This window comes from Stegostoma tigrinum, chromosome 14, assembly GCF_030684315.1.
Source record: "Stegostoma tigrinum isolate sSteTig4 chromosome 14, sSteTig4.hap1, whole genome shotgun sequence".
NCBI classification, from domain to species: Eukaryota; Metazoa; Chordata; class Chondrichthyes; order Orectolobiformes; family Stegostomatidae; genus Stegostoma; species Stegostoma tigrinum.
Window position 1 is genome coordinate 60,974,738 of NC_081367.1, and position 17,000 is coordinate 60,991,737.

Here is a 17,000-nt window from a genome sequence, read left to right on the forward strand (position 1 = left end):
CCAGTAAGAACTGCAGATGTTAGAGAAGTTTTTTGAGAGTAATTAACACTTCGTTCAAATAATTTAGTGCTTCTCACTATATTTAATGAGAAACTGGACAACAAAAGACTGTTTTGTGAAACTCCCATCGCAGCATATCATCCACAGTAAATCATCTGTTGTCTGTATTTAATCAAGCTGCTGCTGTCCCCTGAAATTGCTGTGTTATTTGCACTTCAATAACGATGAGCATTTAGTCTGCCTATTACTTTGACAGAAGGTAAAAGTTGCCATCGTCCTACCAGACCATAGGGTTTGCTGTCTCATTAAGGAGAGTGAGTGAGTCTTGTGATTTAACCTGAAGTTCACCACGCCTCAAGCAAGGGGAGAGGTTGAGGGAGGTGAATCCTTCATGGCTAGTTTGTGATGATTAGTAATGCCAACAGTGTGGGATAAATTCCTCCCTTGGCTGTAGCTGACAGAACTGCTTCAGCATTGAATGTGTTCTAGCCATGGTCAAAGCCATAGATCTTCTGAGTACATATACTGATAACAGACAAGGACAAGGTTTTTATTTTGAATTTTTCTGTAACCACCTGCATGTTGTATCTGTAAATTTGAAACTGAGTTGTGATCTGATGATCTTTTGCTTTATTGCCAGGAGATGTATTAACTCAGTTTGTAGATACGTTATCTGGAAATACTAGTCCCATATTAAAGGTGCATTAAAAGAAAATTAGAGTTATTGATATGATGACTTTTTTGTTGTTCCAAACCATGGGATCTAGAAAACAAAGTCTAACCAGATAGCAACTAATCAGCATATTTCTCATAAGGATGGAATTCATTAACTGTGTCTGGAAGCTGGTCGGGGCATTTCGTCAGCCATGGGGGTGTGTTGGGACTGTTTCATGGAGTGCCACCTTCTTGACGTGCTAATTGAGGCTTCACCTCCAGAAAAGGAAACACTGCTATTGTGAGATGGATGTTCCTGATTCAAAGATGCTCACTGCCTGATTGGCAAACCTACTGAGAGGCAATACTGTGCTTTATCTTTACACCCTCTCTTGCCTTTGCCCATACAGCAATACCCACCCTGTGCTCGCTGTCTTGCGGCCTGGTTCCCTTAATTCTAGGCCTTTGTGCATTGCTGGAAATTGCCACCGTTTCCAGTGGCAGTAGAGGACAATGGAGAAGGTGGCTGTTAGGTGGTAGGCCTTCCTCCTTTGGATTAAATTCCGCCCAGACTTTTTTCACCACCGTCCTTTGTGCCTTTTTCTTCACATGCGGTGGTGTTACTAAATTATAGGAAAGTGTTACATTTCCATTAGTATGGTCGAAAACTTTCTGTTGCAAGACACTTTCAATTCACCACTTCAAATTGCTGACACAGCACTAGAACTATTTCTTTACCCCATATTATATGCCTTCACACATTATTCCCAGGCAGAGCCTAATATAAAGTGACAAATTTGCTAATTGTCCCACTGATCTTTCATCAATGAAACAACCAAAATTTTTGTCTTTGTGTTATTGTTTACTACAATTTCAGTCAAAAAGAGCAAGTCTGCGAGGCTTTTTTTCACACACTTACAATTACTATTCTATAGAATTAATGAAGGAAATTCAAAAATCCCTGTTATTGAATGTTGATTCTTGTGGTAAATTCTTGCGTAGCTCTAAGAGGGCTCCAAAAGGCAAAACTGTCAATAATTTGATATTCTTCTACATTTGATAACTGGCTAACTACTAATTATTATGTCCACTTCTGTGAGCTATTTTTTAAAAAAAAATCACCTGAAGCAAAGTTTGTTTTTATATATAGTTGGAACTGCCAATGCTGGAGAATCTGAGACAACAAGGTGTACAGCTGGATTAACACGTCAGGAAAAACTAGCATCAGAGGAGCAGGAAAGCTGATGTTTCGGGCCTAGACTCCTCTTCAGAAATGGGGGAGGGGAAGGGGATTCTGAAATAAATAGAAGGAGGCGGATAGAAGATGGACAGAGGAGAAGATAGGTGGAGAGGATACAGACAGGTCAAGGAGGCGGAGTTGGAGCCAGTAAAGATGAGCCAAGGTGGTGAGTTAGGGAGGGGATAGGTAGGTCCAGGGAGGAAGGATAGGTCAAAGAGGCGGATGAGGCTAGTAGGTAAGAGATGGGCATGGAGCTTGAGGTGGGAAGAGTGGATAGGTAAGAGGACAGGTTAGGAAGGCAGGTACAAGCTGGTACGATTCAAAATCTGAAACTTCAAAATCTTCCCTTCCCGACTGCATCCCAAAACCAGTCCAGCTCGCCTACCCCATTTCTGAAGAAGGATCTAGATCCGAAACGTCAACTTTCCTCCTTTGCTGCTTGGCCTGTTGTGTTCTTCCAGCTCTACACCTTGTTGTCTCATTTTCCTTAGAGGTTGGTATTAAGTATGTCTGAAAAGATGTTTGCATCAAAGCTCAATGTCACAGCATTATATTATGAAGATATACATTATGGTGTTGTTCTCATTATTGACTAGGTGACCCCTGCACTGTCTCATCCCAGCTGGAATTAGAGGAGGCGTTTCGGCTGTATGAGCTGAATAAGGATTCTGAACTGATCATTCATGGTGAGTTGTAAATCTTTTGAAAATCTTTAAATTTTGAAGCATTTCAATTTATAAATAAAAAGCATTGGTTGATTTTTTTTTGAAGGATATAAAGCTGTCCACCTATACTTAATTAAACATATATATATTAGGTAAAGCTTACAGCCACAAAAGAAAACATTTATTTACAATTTTAGTCTTTGTTAGTTTTGAAAAATCATCTATGAACTCAGATTTATTTTGTCTGTGGGTGAACAGAGTTGAACCTGTCTTTTGAAAGGATAAGAGAGCAATTCCTGTGAAGAAAAGCTTAATCCACTCAGTATACAGTAACAGTTATTTTCTTTATTCTTGCATGAATGAGCGTCTCGTTGGAAAGGCCAGTATTTATTATCTGTCCTAATTGCCTTTCAAACGAGTAACTTGCTAGGCAGTTGGCAGAGTCTGCTGTGTGGATTTGGAGTCACTTGCAGATTTTCATCCCTAAAGGACATCAGTGAGTAGGTGAGAGTAGCTTTATATCCCAATCTTATGAATCAAATTTAAATTCCACAACTGCAGTGGATTTGAACGATTGTTCTCAGTATTGCATCTCTAAATGAAACACATTTGTTGTTCCCAAGTGTTCTTGACCATCATTGCTGCCCCCTGATTAGAGGATGACATCTATTTGGGATTGAGTTTCTGCCATGCGCCATCTTCAGCATTCCGTCTAAGCTTTCAGCCTGTGTAGCAATTCCAATGTTACACGTGCATTGGCATGCTGATTGTGTCATTGACTCCCAGTTTCAAAAGAGGCTGCTGTGCACCAGGTTCGGAGGTACACAGAACCATTAAGAATGTTAAAGAGAACTCTGGTCTTCCATTTGACTGAACAGACCAGTAGTCTCATTTCAGATGTTTTTAGGCAAGTGGGGTAGAATATCCTTTTGAGGTAAGGGATTCCAGGGAACTTACAACATAGAACATTACAGCACAGTACAGGCCCTTCGGCCCTCGATGTTGTGCCGACCTGTCATACCGATCTGAAGCCCATCTAACCTACACTATTCCATGTACGTCCATATGCTTGTCCAATGATGACTTAAGTGTACTTAAAGTTGGCGAATCTACTACCGTTGCAGGCAAAGCGTTCCATTCCCTTACTACTCCCTGAGTAAAGAAACTACCTCTGACATCTGTCCTATATCTTTCACCCCTCAATTTAAAGCTATGCCCCCTTGTGCTCGCCGTCACCATCCTAGGAAAAAGGCTCTCCCTATCCACCCTATCTAACCCTCTAATTATTTTATATGTCTCAATTAAGTCACCTCTCAACCTTCTTCTCTCTAATGAAAGCAGCCTCAAGTCCTTCAGCCTTTCCTCGTAAGACCTTCCCTCCATACCAGGCAACATCCTAGTAAATCTCCTCTGCACCCTTTCCAAAGCTTCCACATCCTCCTTATAATGCAGTGACCAGAACTGTAAGTAATACTCCCAAGTGCGGCCGCACCAGAGTTTTGTACAGCTGCAGCATAACCTCTTGGTTCTGGAACTCGATCCCTCTATTAATAAAAGCTAAAACACTGTATGCCGCCTTAACAGCCCTGTCAACCTGGGTGGCAACTTTCAAAGATCTGTGTACATGGACACCGAGATCTCTCTGCTCATCTACACTACTAAGAATCTTACCATTAGCCCAGTACTTTGCCTTCCGGTTACTTCTACCAAAGTGCATCACCTCACACTTGTCCGCATTAAACTCCATTTGACGCCTCTCAGCCCAGCTCTACAGCTTATCTATGTCTCTCTGTAACTGACAGCATCCTTCGTCACTATCCACAACTCCACCCACCTTAGTGTCATCTACAAATTTACTAACCCGTCCTTCTACGCCCTCATCCAGGTCATTTATAAAAATGACAAACAGCAGTGGACCCAACACCGACCCTTGTGGTACACCACTAGTACCTGGTCTCCAGGATAAACATTTCCCATCAACTGCCACCCTCTGTCTTCTTGCAGCACGCCAATCTCCGATCCAAACTGCTCCATCTCCCACAATCCCATTCCTCTGCATTTTGTACAATAGCTGACTGTGGGGAACCTTATGTCTTGCTGAAATCCATATACACCATATCAACAGGTTTACTCTCATCTACCTGTTTGGTCACCTTCTCAAAGAACTCAATATGGTTTGAGACACAACCTACCCTTCACAAAACTGTGCTGACTATCCCTAATCAATTTATACTTTTCTAGATCACTATAAATCCTATCTCTTATAACCTTTTCCAACACTTTACCAACAACTGAGGTAAGGCTGACTGGTCTATAATTACCAGGGTTGTCTCTAGTCCCCTTCTTGAACAGGGGAACCACATTTGCTATCTTCCAGTCGTCTGGCACTATTCCTGTAGACAATGACAAGTTAAATATCAATGCCAAAGGCTTGGCCATCTCCTCCCTGGCTTCCCAGAGGATCCTAGGATAAATCCCATCCGGCCTAGGGGACTTATCACCCTCTGTAGGATTTCTAATACCTCTTCCTTGTGAACCTCAATCCCACCTAGTCTAGTAGCCTGTATCTCAGTATTCTCCTCGACAACATTGTCGTTTTCTAGAGCGAATACTGTTGAAAAATATTCGTTTAGTGCTTCCCCTATCTCCTCTGACTCCACACACAACTTCACACTACTATCCTTGATTAGCCCTAATCTTACTTTCGTCATTCTTTTATTCCTTGAATACCTATAGAAAGCCTTAGGATCAGGGTAAACCCTATCTGCCAACAACTTCTCATGTCTCCTCCTGGCTCTTCTGAGCTCTCTCTTTTTCGGTCTTTCCTGGCTACCTCGTAGCCCTCAAGCGCCCTAACTGAGCTTTCACATCTCATCCTAACATAAGCCGCCTTCTTCCTCTTGACCAGAGATTCCACTTGCTTCGTAAACCACGGCTCCCGCGTTCTACAGCTTCCTCCCTGCCTTACAGGTACATACTTATCTAGGACACACAGGAGCTTTTCCTTGAATAGGCTCCGCATTTCTCATGTGCCCATCCCCTGCAGTTTCCTTCCCCATTCTATGCTCCCTAAATCTTGCCTCATCTCATCATAATTGCCTTTCCCCCAGCTATAACTCTTGCCCAGTGGTATACACCTATCCCTTTCCATCACTAAAGTAAACATATCAGAATTGTGATCACTATCACCAAAGTGCTCGCTTACTTCCAAATCTAACACCTGGCCAGGCTCATTACCCAGTACCAAATCTAATGTGGCTTCGCCCCTTGTCGGCCTATCTACATACTCTGTCAGGAAGCCCTCCTGCACACACTGGACAAAAACTGACCCATCTATAGTACTCGAACTATAGTGTTCCCAGTCAATATTTGGAAAGTTGAAGTCCCCCATGACAACTACCCTGTCTCTCTCACTCCTATTGAGAATCGTCTTTGCTATTCTTTCCTCTACATATCTGGATCTATTCGGTGGCCTATGGAAAACTCCCAACAAGGTGACCTCTCCTTCCCTGTTTCTAACCTCAGCCCATACTACCTCAGTTGATGAGTCCCCAGACATCCTTTCTGCAACTGTAATACTGTCATTGACCAACAATGCCACACCTCCCCCTCTTTTACCATCTTCTGTGTTCTTACTGAAACATCTAAATCCCGGAACCTGCAACAACCATTCCTGTCCCTGCTCTATCCGTGTCTCTGAAATGGCCACAACATCGAAGTCCCAGGTACCAATCCATGCTGCAAGCTCACCCACCTTATTCCGGACGCTCCTGGCATTGAAGTAGACACACTTCAAACCAACTTCTTGCTTGCCAGTGCCATCTTGCGTCCCTGAAACTTTATTTCGGACCTCCCTACTCTCAACCTTTTCTATACTTGAACTACAATTTTGGTTCCCTTCCCCCTGCTGAATTAGTTTAAACTCACCCGAATAGCCTTAGCAAATTTCCCCCCCAGGATATCGGTACCCCTCTGGTTCAGGTGAAGGCCATCCTGCTTGTAGAGGCCCAACCTACCCCAGAAAGAGCCCCAATTATCCAAGAATCCAAAACCCTCCCTCCTGCACCATCCCTGTAGCCACGTGTTCAGCTCCTCTCTCTCCCTATTCCTCGCCTCACTAGCACGGGGCACGGCAACAAACCAATTCTGTTCGTCTTAGCTCTCAGCTTCCATCCTAGCTCCCTGCTTTGCTTCCTTTCATGTGGCTCAAAGTAGTGCAACTTACTGGATCAATTAGTGTCATTTTGTAAGGTTTATGGCTAGCTCCTCGGTCATTGAATCACAATGCATTGGCATTAATGCGAAATGAAGAGTAACCCAATTTTTCTTCTTCCTCCCTTGCAATGCTGGTCACCTGGGAGTTGAGAGAGCAGTGCTTGTTGGGGAGATGTTTTTGCAACTTGATCATAGTGCTCAGTCCATATAAAGGTGATTTTCCGGTTTCTTTTAACCTGACCAGGGAACTGACTTCAAGGAGGGTTCTCGACAATATTCAATGGTTCTCATTAAATTGGACGATAGTACTTTGTATCTCTGCATGGTCAAAGCCTGTTCCAGTACAGGATTGTGGTAATGCTGACTGATATTTACTTGGACTTTTTGATTTTTCTTACTCAAAAGCTGTGGGGTTTGTTGGCTTAGCCAGCATTTATTGCCCATCCTTAATTACTCTTGAGAGGGCTATGGTGAACTACATTCTTGAACTTGAGCCCATTTGCTGTGGGTAGTTACACAATGCCATTACGGAGGGAATTTCAAGATTTTGACACAGTAACTATGGAACTGCAATTATGCTTTCCCAGTCAGGATAATGAGTGACTTGGAGGGGAGCTTTTAAGGTGATTGTGTTCTCATGTATCAGCTGCCCTTGGTGTAGTTGTGGGTTTGGATGGTATTGGCCAAGAAGCCATTTTCTTCCATGCATCTTGTAGGTGGTGCTCACAACTGCCAAGAGTGGTTGGGAGAGGAAGTGAATGTTTGAATAGGGTGTAACACACAGGGTGGTTTGTTCTCAAAAGGTATTATGTTTCTTGAGTGGAGGTGGACTCATCTGTGCAAATGGAGTATTCCAAGACACTCCTGACTTGTACCACGCATGTGGTGGGCATGCTTTGGGATTTTAGGACACGAGTTAGTTATGCACTCGTTTTCATCAAGTCAGTGGAGCTGCAGGACAAAGTTTTTAAAATTCCATCCAAAACGTATGAACAAAATGATGACTTTTGAAAAATAAAATCACTTTGCTAATCCAATCTGCAATATAAGTTAAATCATTCAATTGAGTGAAACATGACTGGTGAGAATAAATAGTTCAATTGTCATCTGTGGCAAGGTTCATGTTGTTTTCAAATTTTGCACAGAGCTGGATTTTAAGATCTGATAACCGCTGTGGAATTGTCTCCACATGGGTTTGCAAACCCTGGATCTCATCTTCGAGATTTGTTTTGCAGCTCCTCGTATCTCCTGTGCCTCATCCTGGGAGTGGTGAAGTAAAACCTCTCTGATTTAGCAAGACACCAGCATCGTATCTCCATCAAGCATCATTATGTCATCAGAGACATCTTCTAGGTTCTGTAATTGTTTCCTTTTCAGTTCTATTTCTTTAAGTTCTATAAACACTCTTCAATAGGAAGAGCATTATTAACTTTGGAGGGGGTGGGTGGGGTGCAGAAAAGAATTACAGGGATGTTACCAGGACTGGAAGGTTTCAATTATGAAGAGAGGCTGTTTCGGCTGGGAGTGTTTTCCCAGGAACGTAGGTTGATGGGTGATGTTATGGCAGTTTATAGGGGCATTAATGAAGTGAGCAGCAAAGGTGTTTTCCTGTCTGTTTCCATTCCGTATGACTCTAAAGCCTGTTGTTGTTTTTTGGAAATTCATTGATTTTTCTGTTCACCTTCAAAGATGACATTAATATCTTCTGCTGGTTTGCTTGCACCAGGTTTTTGAGTTTCGTCAAGTTACTGCAGGATTTCTAATCTCTGACCTTCTCTTTGAGCCACAGTATTTACATGGCTAGTTCGGTTTAGGTTGCTGGTGATTCAGAGGCTGTTAATGGTAGGAGATTCAGTGGTGGTAATGTCTTTGAAAATCAAGTTGAGTAGATTCCCTTTTATTGGAGATGGCCGTTATCTGGAACTTCTGTGGCACGAATGTTATTTGCTACTAGTCAGGCCAGGCATTGTTAATGTCCGGGTCTGGCTGTGTTTGGACATCGGATGCCTCAGTATCTGAGTCATCATTAATAATTCTGAATAGTCTGCTGTTAGCAGTGAACATTCCCGCTTCTTATCTTATTATGAAGGAAAGGTCATTGAAGCTGGTTAGGTATAGGACACTACTCTGGAGAACTCCTGAAGGGTTGTCCTGGAGCTGAGACGACAGACCTGCTATGTATGACTCCAACCGGAGGAAGTTTCCCCCCATATTTCAGTTGACTTTAGTTTTGTGGGCTCCTTGATGTTGCACTCTGCCTTTGACATCATGGTCACATTTGAGAATTACTTGCCAAACATCTGAAATTCAGTTCTTCAGTTCGGCTTGAACCAAAGCATATTTTGATTCTGGCAAAACCCAAACTGAAAAGTCAGTGAGTAAGTTATTGCCAGACAAGTACTGCTTGATAGCTGGTGGTCAAAAGCAGGTTGGCGTAGTAATTGACCATGTTACATTTGTCCTGCTTTTTATGCAAGAGACATACTTAGGCAATCGTACACAATTTTGGGTACATGCCATTGTTGTAGCTGTATTGGAATAGCTTAGCTAAGAGTGCAGTAAGTTTTTGTTCAAACTTTTTAGTATTATTACTGTAATATCAGTGCCCAAAACCTTTGCAGTCTTTAGTGTCTTCATCTGTTTCTTAATTCACCCCATGTGATATGAACTTGGCTGAAGACTGAAGACTGGTGTCTGTGACACTGAGGATCTGCAGAGGAGAATGAGATGGATCGCCCAGGAGACTGTTCTGGCTCAAGACTGTTGCGAATGCTTTCATCTTATCTTGTACAACTGATGTGCTTGGTACCTCCATCATTGAGGATGGCAGTATATTGTGGTGCTTTCTGCTCCTGAGAATTACTCAAACTTAAATATTTGAAGCACAGAAACTGGCCATTTGGCCCGTCGTGTCCCTGTTGGTGATCCAAGATCTGATCACACTAATCTCTTTTTCCAGCAGTTGGCTCAAACCTGAGAGGCTGTGGGAATGCAAGTGAATATTGAAATAATGTTTAAATGTTATGAGGGTTTCTGATCAAAGCTCTTCGCGACAGAGTTCCAGATTCCCACCATCACCTTAATGACAATAACTGTCCTCTAATTCTCCTCTTATCTTTTACCACTTAGTTTAAATTTCAACATTGAACTTTGCTGCTAGATAAGTTTTTAAAAAAAGTGTAGAGAAGAACAACGTATTCATTGTCCTGATCAAAGTACTTATATAATGGTGTATTTGCATTTTATAAAGAACTGTTCCTAATGATTGGTTATTGCTGCGTGAGACTCCTAATCCTGTTTTTTTTCAGGTTAGCCTCTAATCCAATTGCGCCCGAAACATCAGCCTTCCCGCTCCTCTGATGCTGCTTGGCCTGCTGGGTTCATCCAGCTCTACACCTTGTTATCTCTGTGCTTATAGTAATTTTAATTCTGTTAGAATTTTTTAACGTGGAGTCTCTGTTTGCCCTTGAATAAAGAGGATACCCTGCAGGAGATGAAAACAAATCAACATTACTGGGCTGTATCAGTGGAGCTGGGTGGAGCAGATTGTTAGATCAGTGCTCAGGCCACTGTAGGCAAAACAGTCGTGCACATAAGTCCTGAAGCAAACTACTTTGATGGAATTTTGTTTTTTAAGAGGAAAAAAATACTTCTGTTGCATTGATATTTGACTACCTCACATTATCGTGAACTGGACAAGTATGAAGAACTACAAAGTTTGGTCTTTGGAGCATTTGTGCTTGCAGTTGCTTGCTGCTTCTGTTCCCTTCCTCCTGCTGGAGGAGATTTTGTTGTACAGAATCCTTCATGTATGTGCCAGATGTGGTTGGCGGCTTTTATACTGTCTAAAACCTGTAAACTTTTTGTGTACTTTTTAAAGCTCACCAGCAAGTCAGAGTTGATGGCAATGGCGCAAATGTCCGCTGAGTCGTTGAGTTGGATAGAACCAGAAAAAAATTGTCATATTGCTCTTGCACATCTGAAAGGAAAAATGTTGGAGTAGATTATTTTGGGCTGTTACTGCAGCAACAGTTTGCTTTTATGAAGTGCTTTCAATATAATGATATATTCCAAGGTGCTTTTCAGGGGCGGTAATAAGTAGTTTGAACTTGAGTCACAAAAGAGAATATTACAACAATAGTTAAAAGTGTTGCTTTTAAAGATCATATAAAAGGGAAACCAGAGGATTCAGGAAGGAATTATGAAGCTTGCAGTATTGGCAACTGAAAGCAGATACACTAATGGTAGAGCATAATTAAATTGGGGATGCACAATGGATCAGAGATAGAGGAGTGCAAATATAATTGAGAATTATAGGACTGGAGGTGATAAGAGATGGGAAGGAATGAGAGTGTGTTGAAGAAAAGGATGAGAATTTTAAATAACAGCACTGAGGTATTGGGTGCTATTGTAAATAAATAGAACTGCGTGCAATTTATGGTATCAGCACCAGAATTTTGTGTAAGCTCATGGGTTGAAAGATGGGAGAATGGTGAGGAGAACATTGAAGCAGTCAAGTTTTAACCTTAGATAAACTGAGGTATGGGTGGAGCTGGGCAATATGATAGAGGTGGAAGTTGGCAGTCTTGATGGAGTAAACATGTGGCAGAAGTTTTTCTTGGGTTCAGATATATCATCAGGTTTTCAAAGGTCTGAATCGGGCTCATGCGGGTTGTGCAGGAGTAGTGTCGAGTCAGATGGAGTTTACAGATTGTGTGCTTGATTTGGAGATAATGTTTTGCCTATATCTGATGTAAAACATCCATTTTGCAAAATTTTCTAGGTTTGTTTAGATTTTATTTCAGTGCAAGAAACAATATGGTTTCATTAGAATTGTCATTTTGTAGTTTTCAAGCCTTCATTTTAGAATGGTTCTTATCCAGTCCTCAAGCATGCATATGTTCATTGGTGCTAGCCTAATATATAAACTGTTGATTTCTCAGAGATAAAGATGATCACCTCTTCAAGGAAAAAGAATTAAACAGGAGAAGGAAAATGAACTTGAATTTGTGCCTTCCATGACCTCAGAACTGCAAGAAGACTATTACCAAGTTCCAGGGATAGTTAGAGTAGGTAGAAGATCCAAGTAGACTAATTGCACAGATACAATGGGATGATGTTCTGCCTTCTATGCTGTGCATTGCTACAGTTCCACAGAATCTGGAAAATGTGGTCACATGTATAACATGATTTGCTCACTGCAGGTATAGAAATGGGATACATACTGCGGACCAGTTATGTAACTTTAATGCCTGGGTTCCTTTTACAGCACTCAATCCAGATTTGTGAACTGCTTAATGGAATGCTTTTGTTTGTTTTCTGCACTTAGAAGTGCTGTACAAATATAAGTTCTCTGTGGGAAATACCCTATTTCCTCCATTATGTCTGCTGCCACAGGCCAACAGGTGTTGCATGTAAGGGACATGAATCAATTCTTCAGGTTTTCCTTCTCAGCCTGCAGAATAGGACGTTTCTGTGTGGGAAATTCAACATGGAAACATTTACTATTGCAAACTTTTGCAAAAACTATCAAAAAATGTTAGTTTGACGCTCATTTACACCCAAGACAGCAAAAACTGAAAATGAAAGAAACTAAATCATTGGTTTAACATATTTGAAGGGCACAGACAAATTATTTTCCCCTCTAGTTTAATGTATTAATGTTTCTGTACAAGAAAACTTGTCCTCCTTCACCTTTTGAAAAAAATTGTCCGTATTTTATGTGCCATTTCTTGAAAAATCATGTATTCCTTACGAAAACTATTTAATTTTTATTAGAAGTAATTAAAAGAAATTTCTGCAAAGTTGTTTGATATTGCCTCACGAGTGTTGGAGGCTTTACATTCTCTCCCTGTCACCCTTTTCCCTACCACCATCTGTTGCACAGCTTCATCACGTTACATGCTGTGAATATTTCACACTTGCTGAATCATAGCCATAAAAATTCAGTAACTATTACACCTTCCTCCAAAATTGAGGAGTAGGATGTGCTAAACTATTTGTGTAAATTGGAAGTGAAGTAGGCTTAGCTCCTGAATATTTAATATAGGAGCTATCCTGAAAAAGAAGCTACAGATAAATAAAGCAAAAACCGTGGAAGCCAGAGATTTGAAACAAAAATGGAAATTGCTGGAGAAACTCAGCAAGCATGGCAGCATCTGGGGCAGAAAACAATGTTTTGAGTCCAGTAACTCTTCATTAGAACAGTTGCAGAAGTAGTTGTATTGCCCTCTAATTTTGAGCATTAGCTTATTTATTACTATATCATACCATATTGGTGATATTTGCGAGTACTTATAGATAATCAAGAGGATATGTGCCGCTTTAATTGGATTTTAATCTCCACAGTGTTTCCCTGTATACCAGAACGACCAGGAATGCCTTGTCCAGGGGAAGATAGTAAGTATTACTCATTTTCCTTTTTTTGGTTGTTTAGAGTAGTGTTCTGGTGTATATTTATACGATGAAATCATAAGAGACAATTGAGTATCAGGACCCTTTGATTACTCTTTTCACCTTTTTTAAATTGATTTTATATTTCTATTGTACTTTTACCTTTACAATCTGTCTTCCTGAAGACATTGACTGATGTGACCAGTGTCAACAGGCTATTAAATTGTGGTAGGCATCACAAGCAAATTGGGTCTGGACCTTGGTCATTCCTCCCCCAAAGACCAACCAACACCACCATCTACTCCAACCCCCCCCCCCCCCCCCCCCAACCCCCCAACTGCCTCGTGGTTTCAAGATTCAATTTTGAAGTTATTGAATGGAATAATATTCAGAAACTGATCGTATTATACCTGTTCTCCATTTTTCTTAAATCCTGCCCACTCCCTGCCCTCTCTCTCGTCCCTTCTCTTCACCCCTCCACCTTCCCACCACCACTGCTTTGTCATATTTGTGTCTTTCTTACTCTGCACATAATAGAGAGAACCAATTCTAGTCCCTTTCATACCTTAATCACTTACGAATAAATGCATTAACTAGGAGCAGGAGTATGCCACTTGGCCTGTTGTGGTTCGGTAAAGTCATGATCTCATTGCCCCTCTCTGTCTTAAAAAATATTCAAAGACCCTCTTTTCTTTTAAAGAAGAGAGTTCCTCATGAGGATTAATAAAACTCCTTGTCTGAGTTAAATGGGTAATTCCCTTATTTTGAAACAGTGGCTCCCAGTTCTAGATTCTCCCACAAGAGGAACATGTTTTCCACATGCACTCCATCAAAACGTCTTGTATGTTTCAATCAAGTCGATTCTTACTGTTCTAAACTCCATCAACGGATGCAAGTCAAGCCTGTCCATGTTTTCCTCATAAGGCAACCCGTCCGTTCCTGGTATTAGTCTACTAAACCTTTGACCTGCTTCCAAAGCATTTGGAGACCAATATTACACATCGGCTGCATGTGGAGCACTACTGTCCTATATTATTGAAGCATAATCTTGCTCTTTTGTATTTAATTGTGGAAGGTCAGGCAACAGTTTATTGTACCTTGAAACTATGTCTGCAGGAGGTGTGTTTGAATGTGGCTCATATCAGACCATTTGGGTCGGATGAAGAGGTAGTTGGAGTTACTGAGGAGCATACAAGAAGCACAGCATGTGATGGATAGTAGCTTCAGAGATGTGGTCACACTGCAGTTACAGTCAGGTAGATGGGTGACTACCAAGAGGGGTAAGAAGGTATTGCAGGAGTCTCCTGTGGCTATCCCCTTCCCAAACAAATATTCTGTTTTGGCAACTGTTTGGTGGGGATAGCCTCTCAAAAAAAGTAGTAGTGGCAGCCACGTTTTGCGCACAAAGGCTGGACCTTCTGCTAAGCAGGGTTTTGTCAAGTCTCAGAGCAATTGTGATAGAGGACTGTCCTGTTGGGCACAGACAGGTGATTCTGCAGAAATGAGCACAGCTTAAGATAATTTGTTGCCTCCCTGGTGCCAGGGTCAAGGACGTCTTGAAGCAGTTGCAGCAGTTTTTCCCAAAGGGGACTGAGAGCAGCTGAAGTCTGTTGTACACATCAGTGCTGACAATGTAGATAGAGAAAGGTGTGAGGTTCTGTAGAGTGAATAAAGGAATTTAGGCGGAAGGTTAAAAAGCAGGATTTCAAGAGTATTAATCTCTGGATAACTTCCAGTGCTGTGTGCTAGTGAGAATAGGAATAGGAGGATAGGGCAGATGAATGAGTGGTTGAAGAGGTGGTGCAGGGGGCACAGATTCAGATTTTTGGATCATTGCGATCTCTTCTGGGGCAGAGGTGAACTGTTCAAGAAGGGCAGGTTGCACTTGAACTGTAGGGTGACCAATATCATGGTGGGAGATGGGGTGAGGTACCCTAAGCAGTAGTGAGAAAAGTTAAAAGGCTGAGGATGGTTTGGAAATTAAGGGGAGCAGTGGAGCATCAGCTAACTCAAATTGAGGCTGTAGTCAAGGAAAAAAAGAGGCATGTGTCAGGTATAGAGAGCTGGGATCAAGTGAATCTCTTGAGAGTAGGGGAAGTAAGGCAGATTTAAGAGGGAAATTAAGAGGACTACAAGAGGATATGAGATAGCTTTGGCAGATACAGTTAAGGAGAGTCCAGAGAGATTCTACAAGTGTATTAAAGGCAAAAGAACAACTAGAGAGAGAATAGGGCTTCTTAAAGGTCATCAAGGCCATTTGCCTGTGGAACCACAGGAGATGGGTAAGATAGTAAACAGATATTTCGAGTCAGTATTTACCACGGAGAAAGATGCGGAACTAGGGAATTTGGGGAAATAAATGATGATGTCTTGAAAACAGCTGACATTACAGAAGAGGAAGTGCTGGAGCTCTTAAAATGCTTAAGGGTAGATAAATCCCTGGGACCCGAACAAGTATATCCCAGTTCATTGGGGGAAGCTAGGGAAGAGATTGCAGGGCCCCTAGCAGAGATAATTGTATCATTAACAGCCGTAGTTGAGTTGCCAGAAGACTAGAGGGTGACTAGTGTTCTGATATTTAAGAAAGGTTTTAAGGAGGAGCCAGGGCACTGCAGATTGGTGAACCTAATGTCAGTGGTGGTTAATTTATTGGAGGGGGTTCTGAGAAACAAGACCTACATGCATTTAGAAAGGCAAGACTGACTAGGGATAGTTAGCATGGCTTTTGTGCACGTGAAAGTGCATCTCTCAAATTAAATTTAGTTTTAAGAGGCCATCATGAAGATAGATGAAGGCAGAGCGTTACATGTAATTTACGTGGACTTTTAGCAAGTCCTTCAACAGAGTTCCACGTTGTAGACTGGTTAGTAAGGTTAGATCATGTAGGATCCAGAGAGAGTGGCCAATTGGATATGAAATTGGCTTGATGGTAGGAGGCAGAGGGTGATAATGGAGGGTAGCTTTTCAGACTGGAGGCCTGTGATAAGCAGTGTTCTGCAAGGATCGGTGCTGTGTTTACTTTTGCTTTTCACTTGTATCAGTGATTTGGATGAGAATGCAGGAAGCATGGTTACTAAATTAGTGAATTACATCAAAATTGGTGGCATGGTGGACAGTGAAGAAGGTTACCCCAGAGTACAATGGGATCATGATCAGCTTGGCCAGAGGAGTGTCAGATCGAGTTATATTGACACAAATGTGAGGTGTTGCATTTTGGTAAGACAAACCAGGGCAGAACTTAGACAACTAATTATAAGGCTCTGGGGAAACCTAGGAATTCAGGTACATAGTTCCTTGAAAGTGGCATCAAGGAAACAGGATAGTGATGAAGACATTTGGCATACTCGCCTTTGTTGGTCAGAGCATTGAGTCAAGGAGTTGGGACGTTATGTTGCAGCTGTACAGGACACTGGGCCACTTTTGCAGTACTGCATACAGTTCTGGTCACCCTGTTACAGGAAGAATATTACTAAATTGAAAGGGTGTAGAAAAGATTTACAAGGATGTCACTGAGACTAGAGGGTTTGAGTTATAAGGATTGGCTGGAGAGGCTAGGACTTTTTTTTTCTGCCTGCAAAATAGAAGGCAGAGAAGTAGCCTTAGAGAGGCTTATAAAATCGTGAGGGGCATAGATAAGGTGAATAGCAAAGGTCTTTTCTCAAGGGTAGTGGAGTTTAAAAGTAGGGGACATAAGTGAAAGGGGAAAGATTTAAGATGGCCCTGAGGGGCAACTATTCCACACAGAAGATGGTTCATATATGGAATAAACTGCCAGATGAAGTGGTAGATGTGCACACAGTTTCATCATTAAAAAGACATTTGGACAGGTCAAT

The 17,000-nt window shown here is 41.7% G+C and overlaps 1 protein-coding gene and 1 pseudogene across 1 annotated transcript in view; one reads left to right on the plus strand and one right to left on the minus strand.

Moving 5' to 3' along the window:
- prkci (protein kinase C, iota) overlaps positions 1 to 17,000 on the plus strand; it is a 122,431-nt gene that overhangs the window by 42,556 nt on the left and 62,875 nt on the right. The window contains exons 3-4 of the mRNA XM_059651200.1: positions 2,491 to 2,580; positions 13,123 to 13,173. Coding sequence (XP_059507183.1) covers positions 2,491 to 2,580; positions 13,123 to 13,173 — 141 coding nt within the window. The remainder of the gene's footprint in view (positions 1 to 2,490; positions 2,581 to 13,122; positions 13,174 to 17,000) is intronic.
- On the minus strand, positions 7,871 to 9,294 carry LOC125457694 (prefoldin subunit 4-like; annotated as a pseudogene).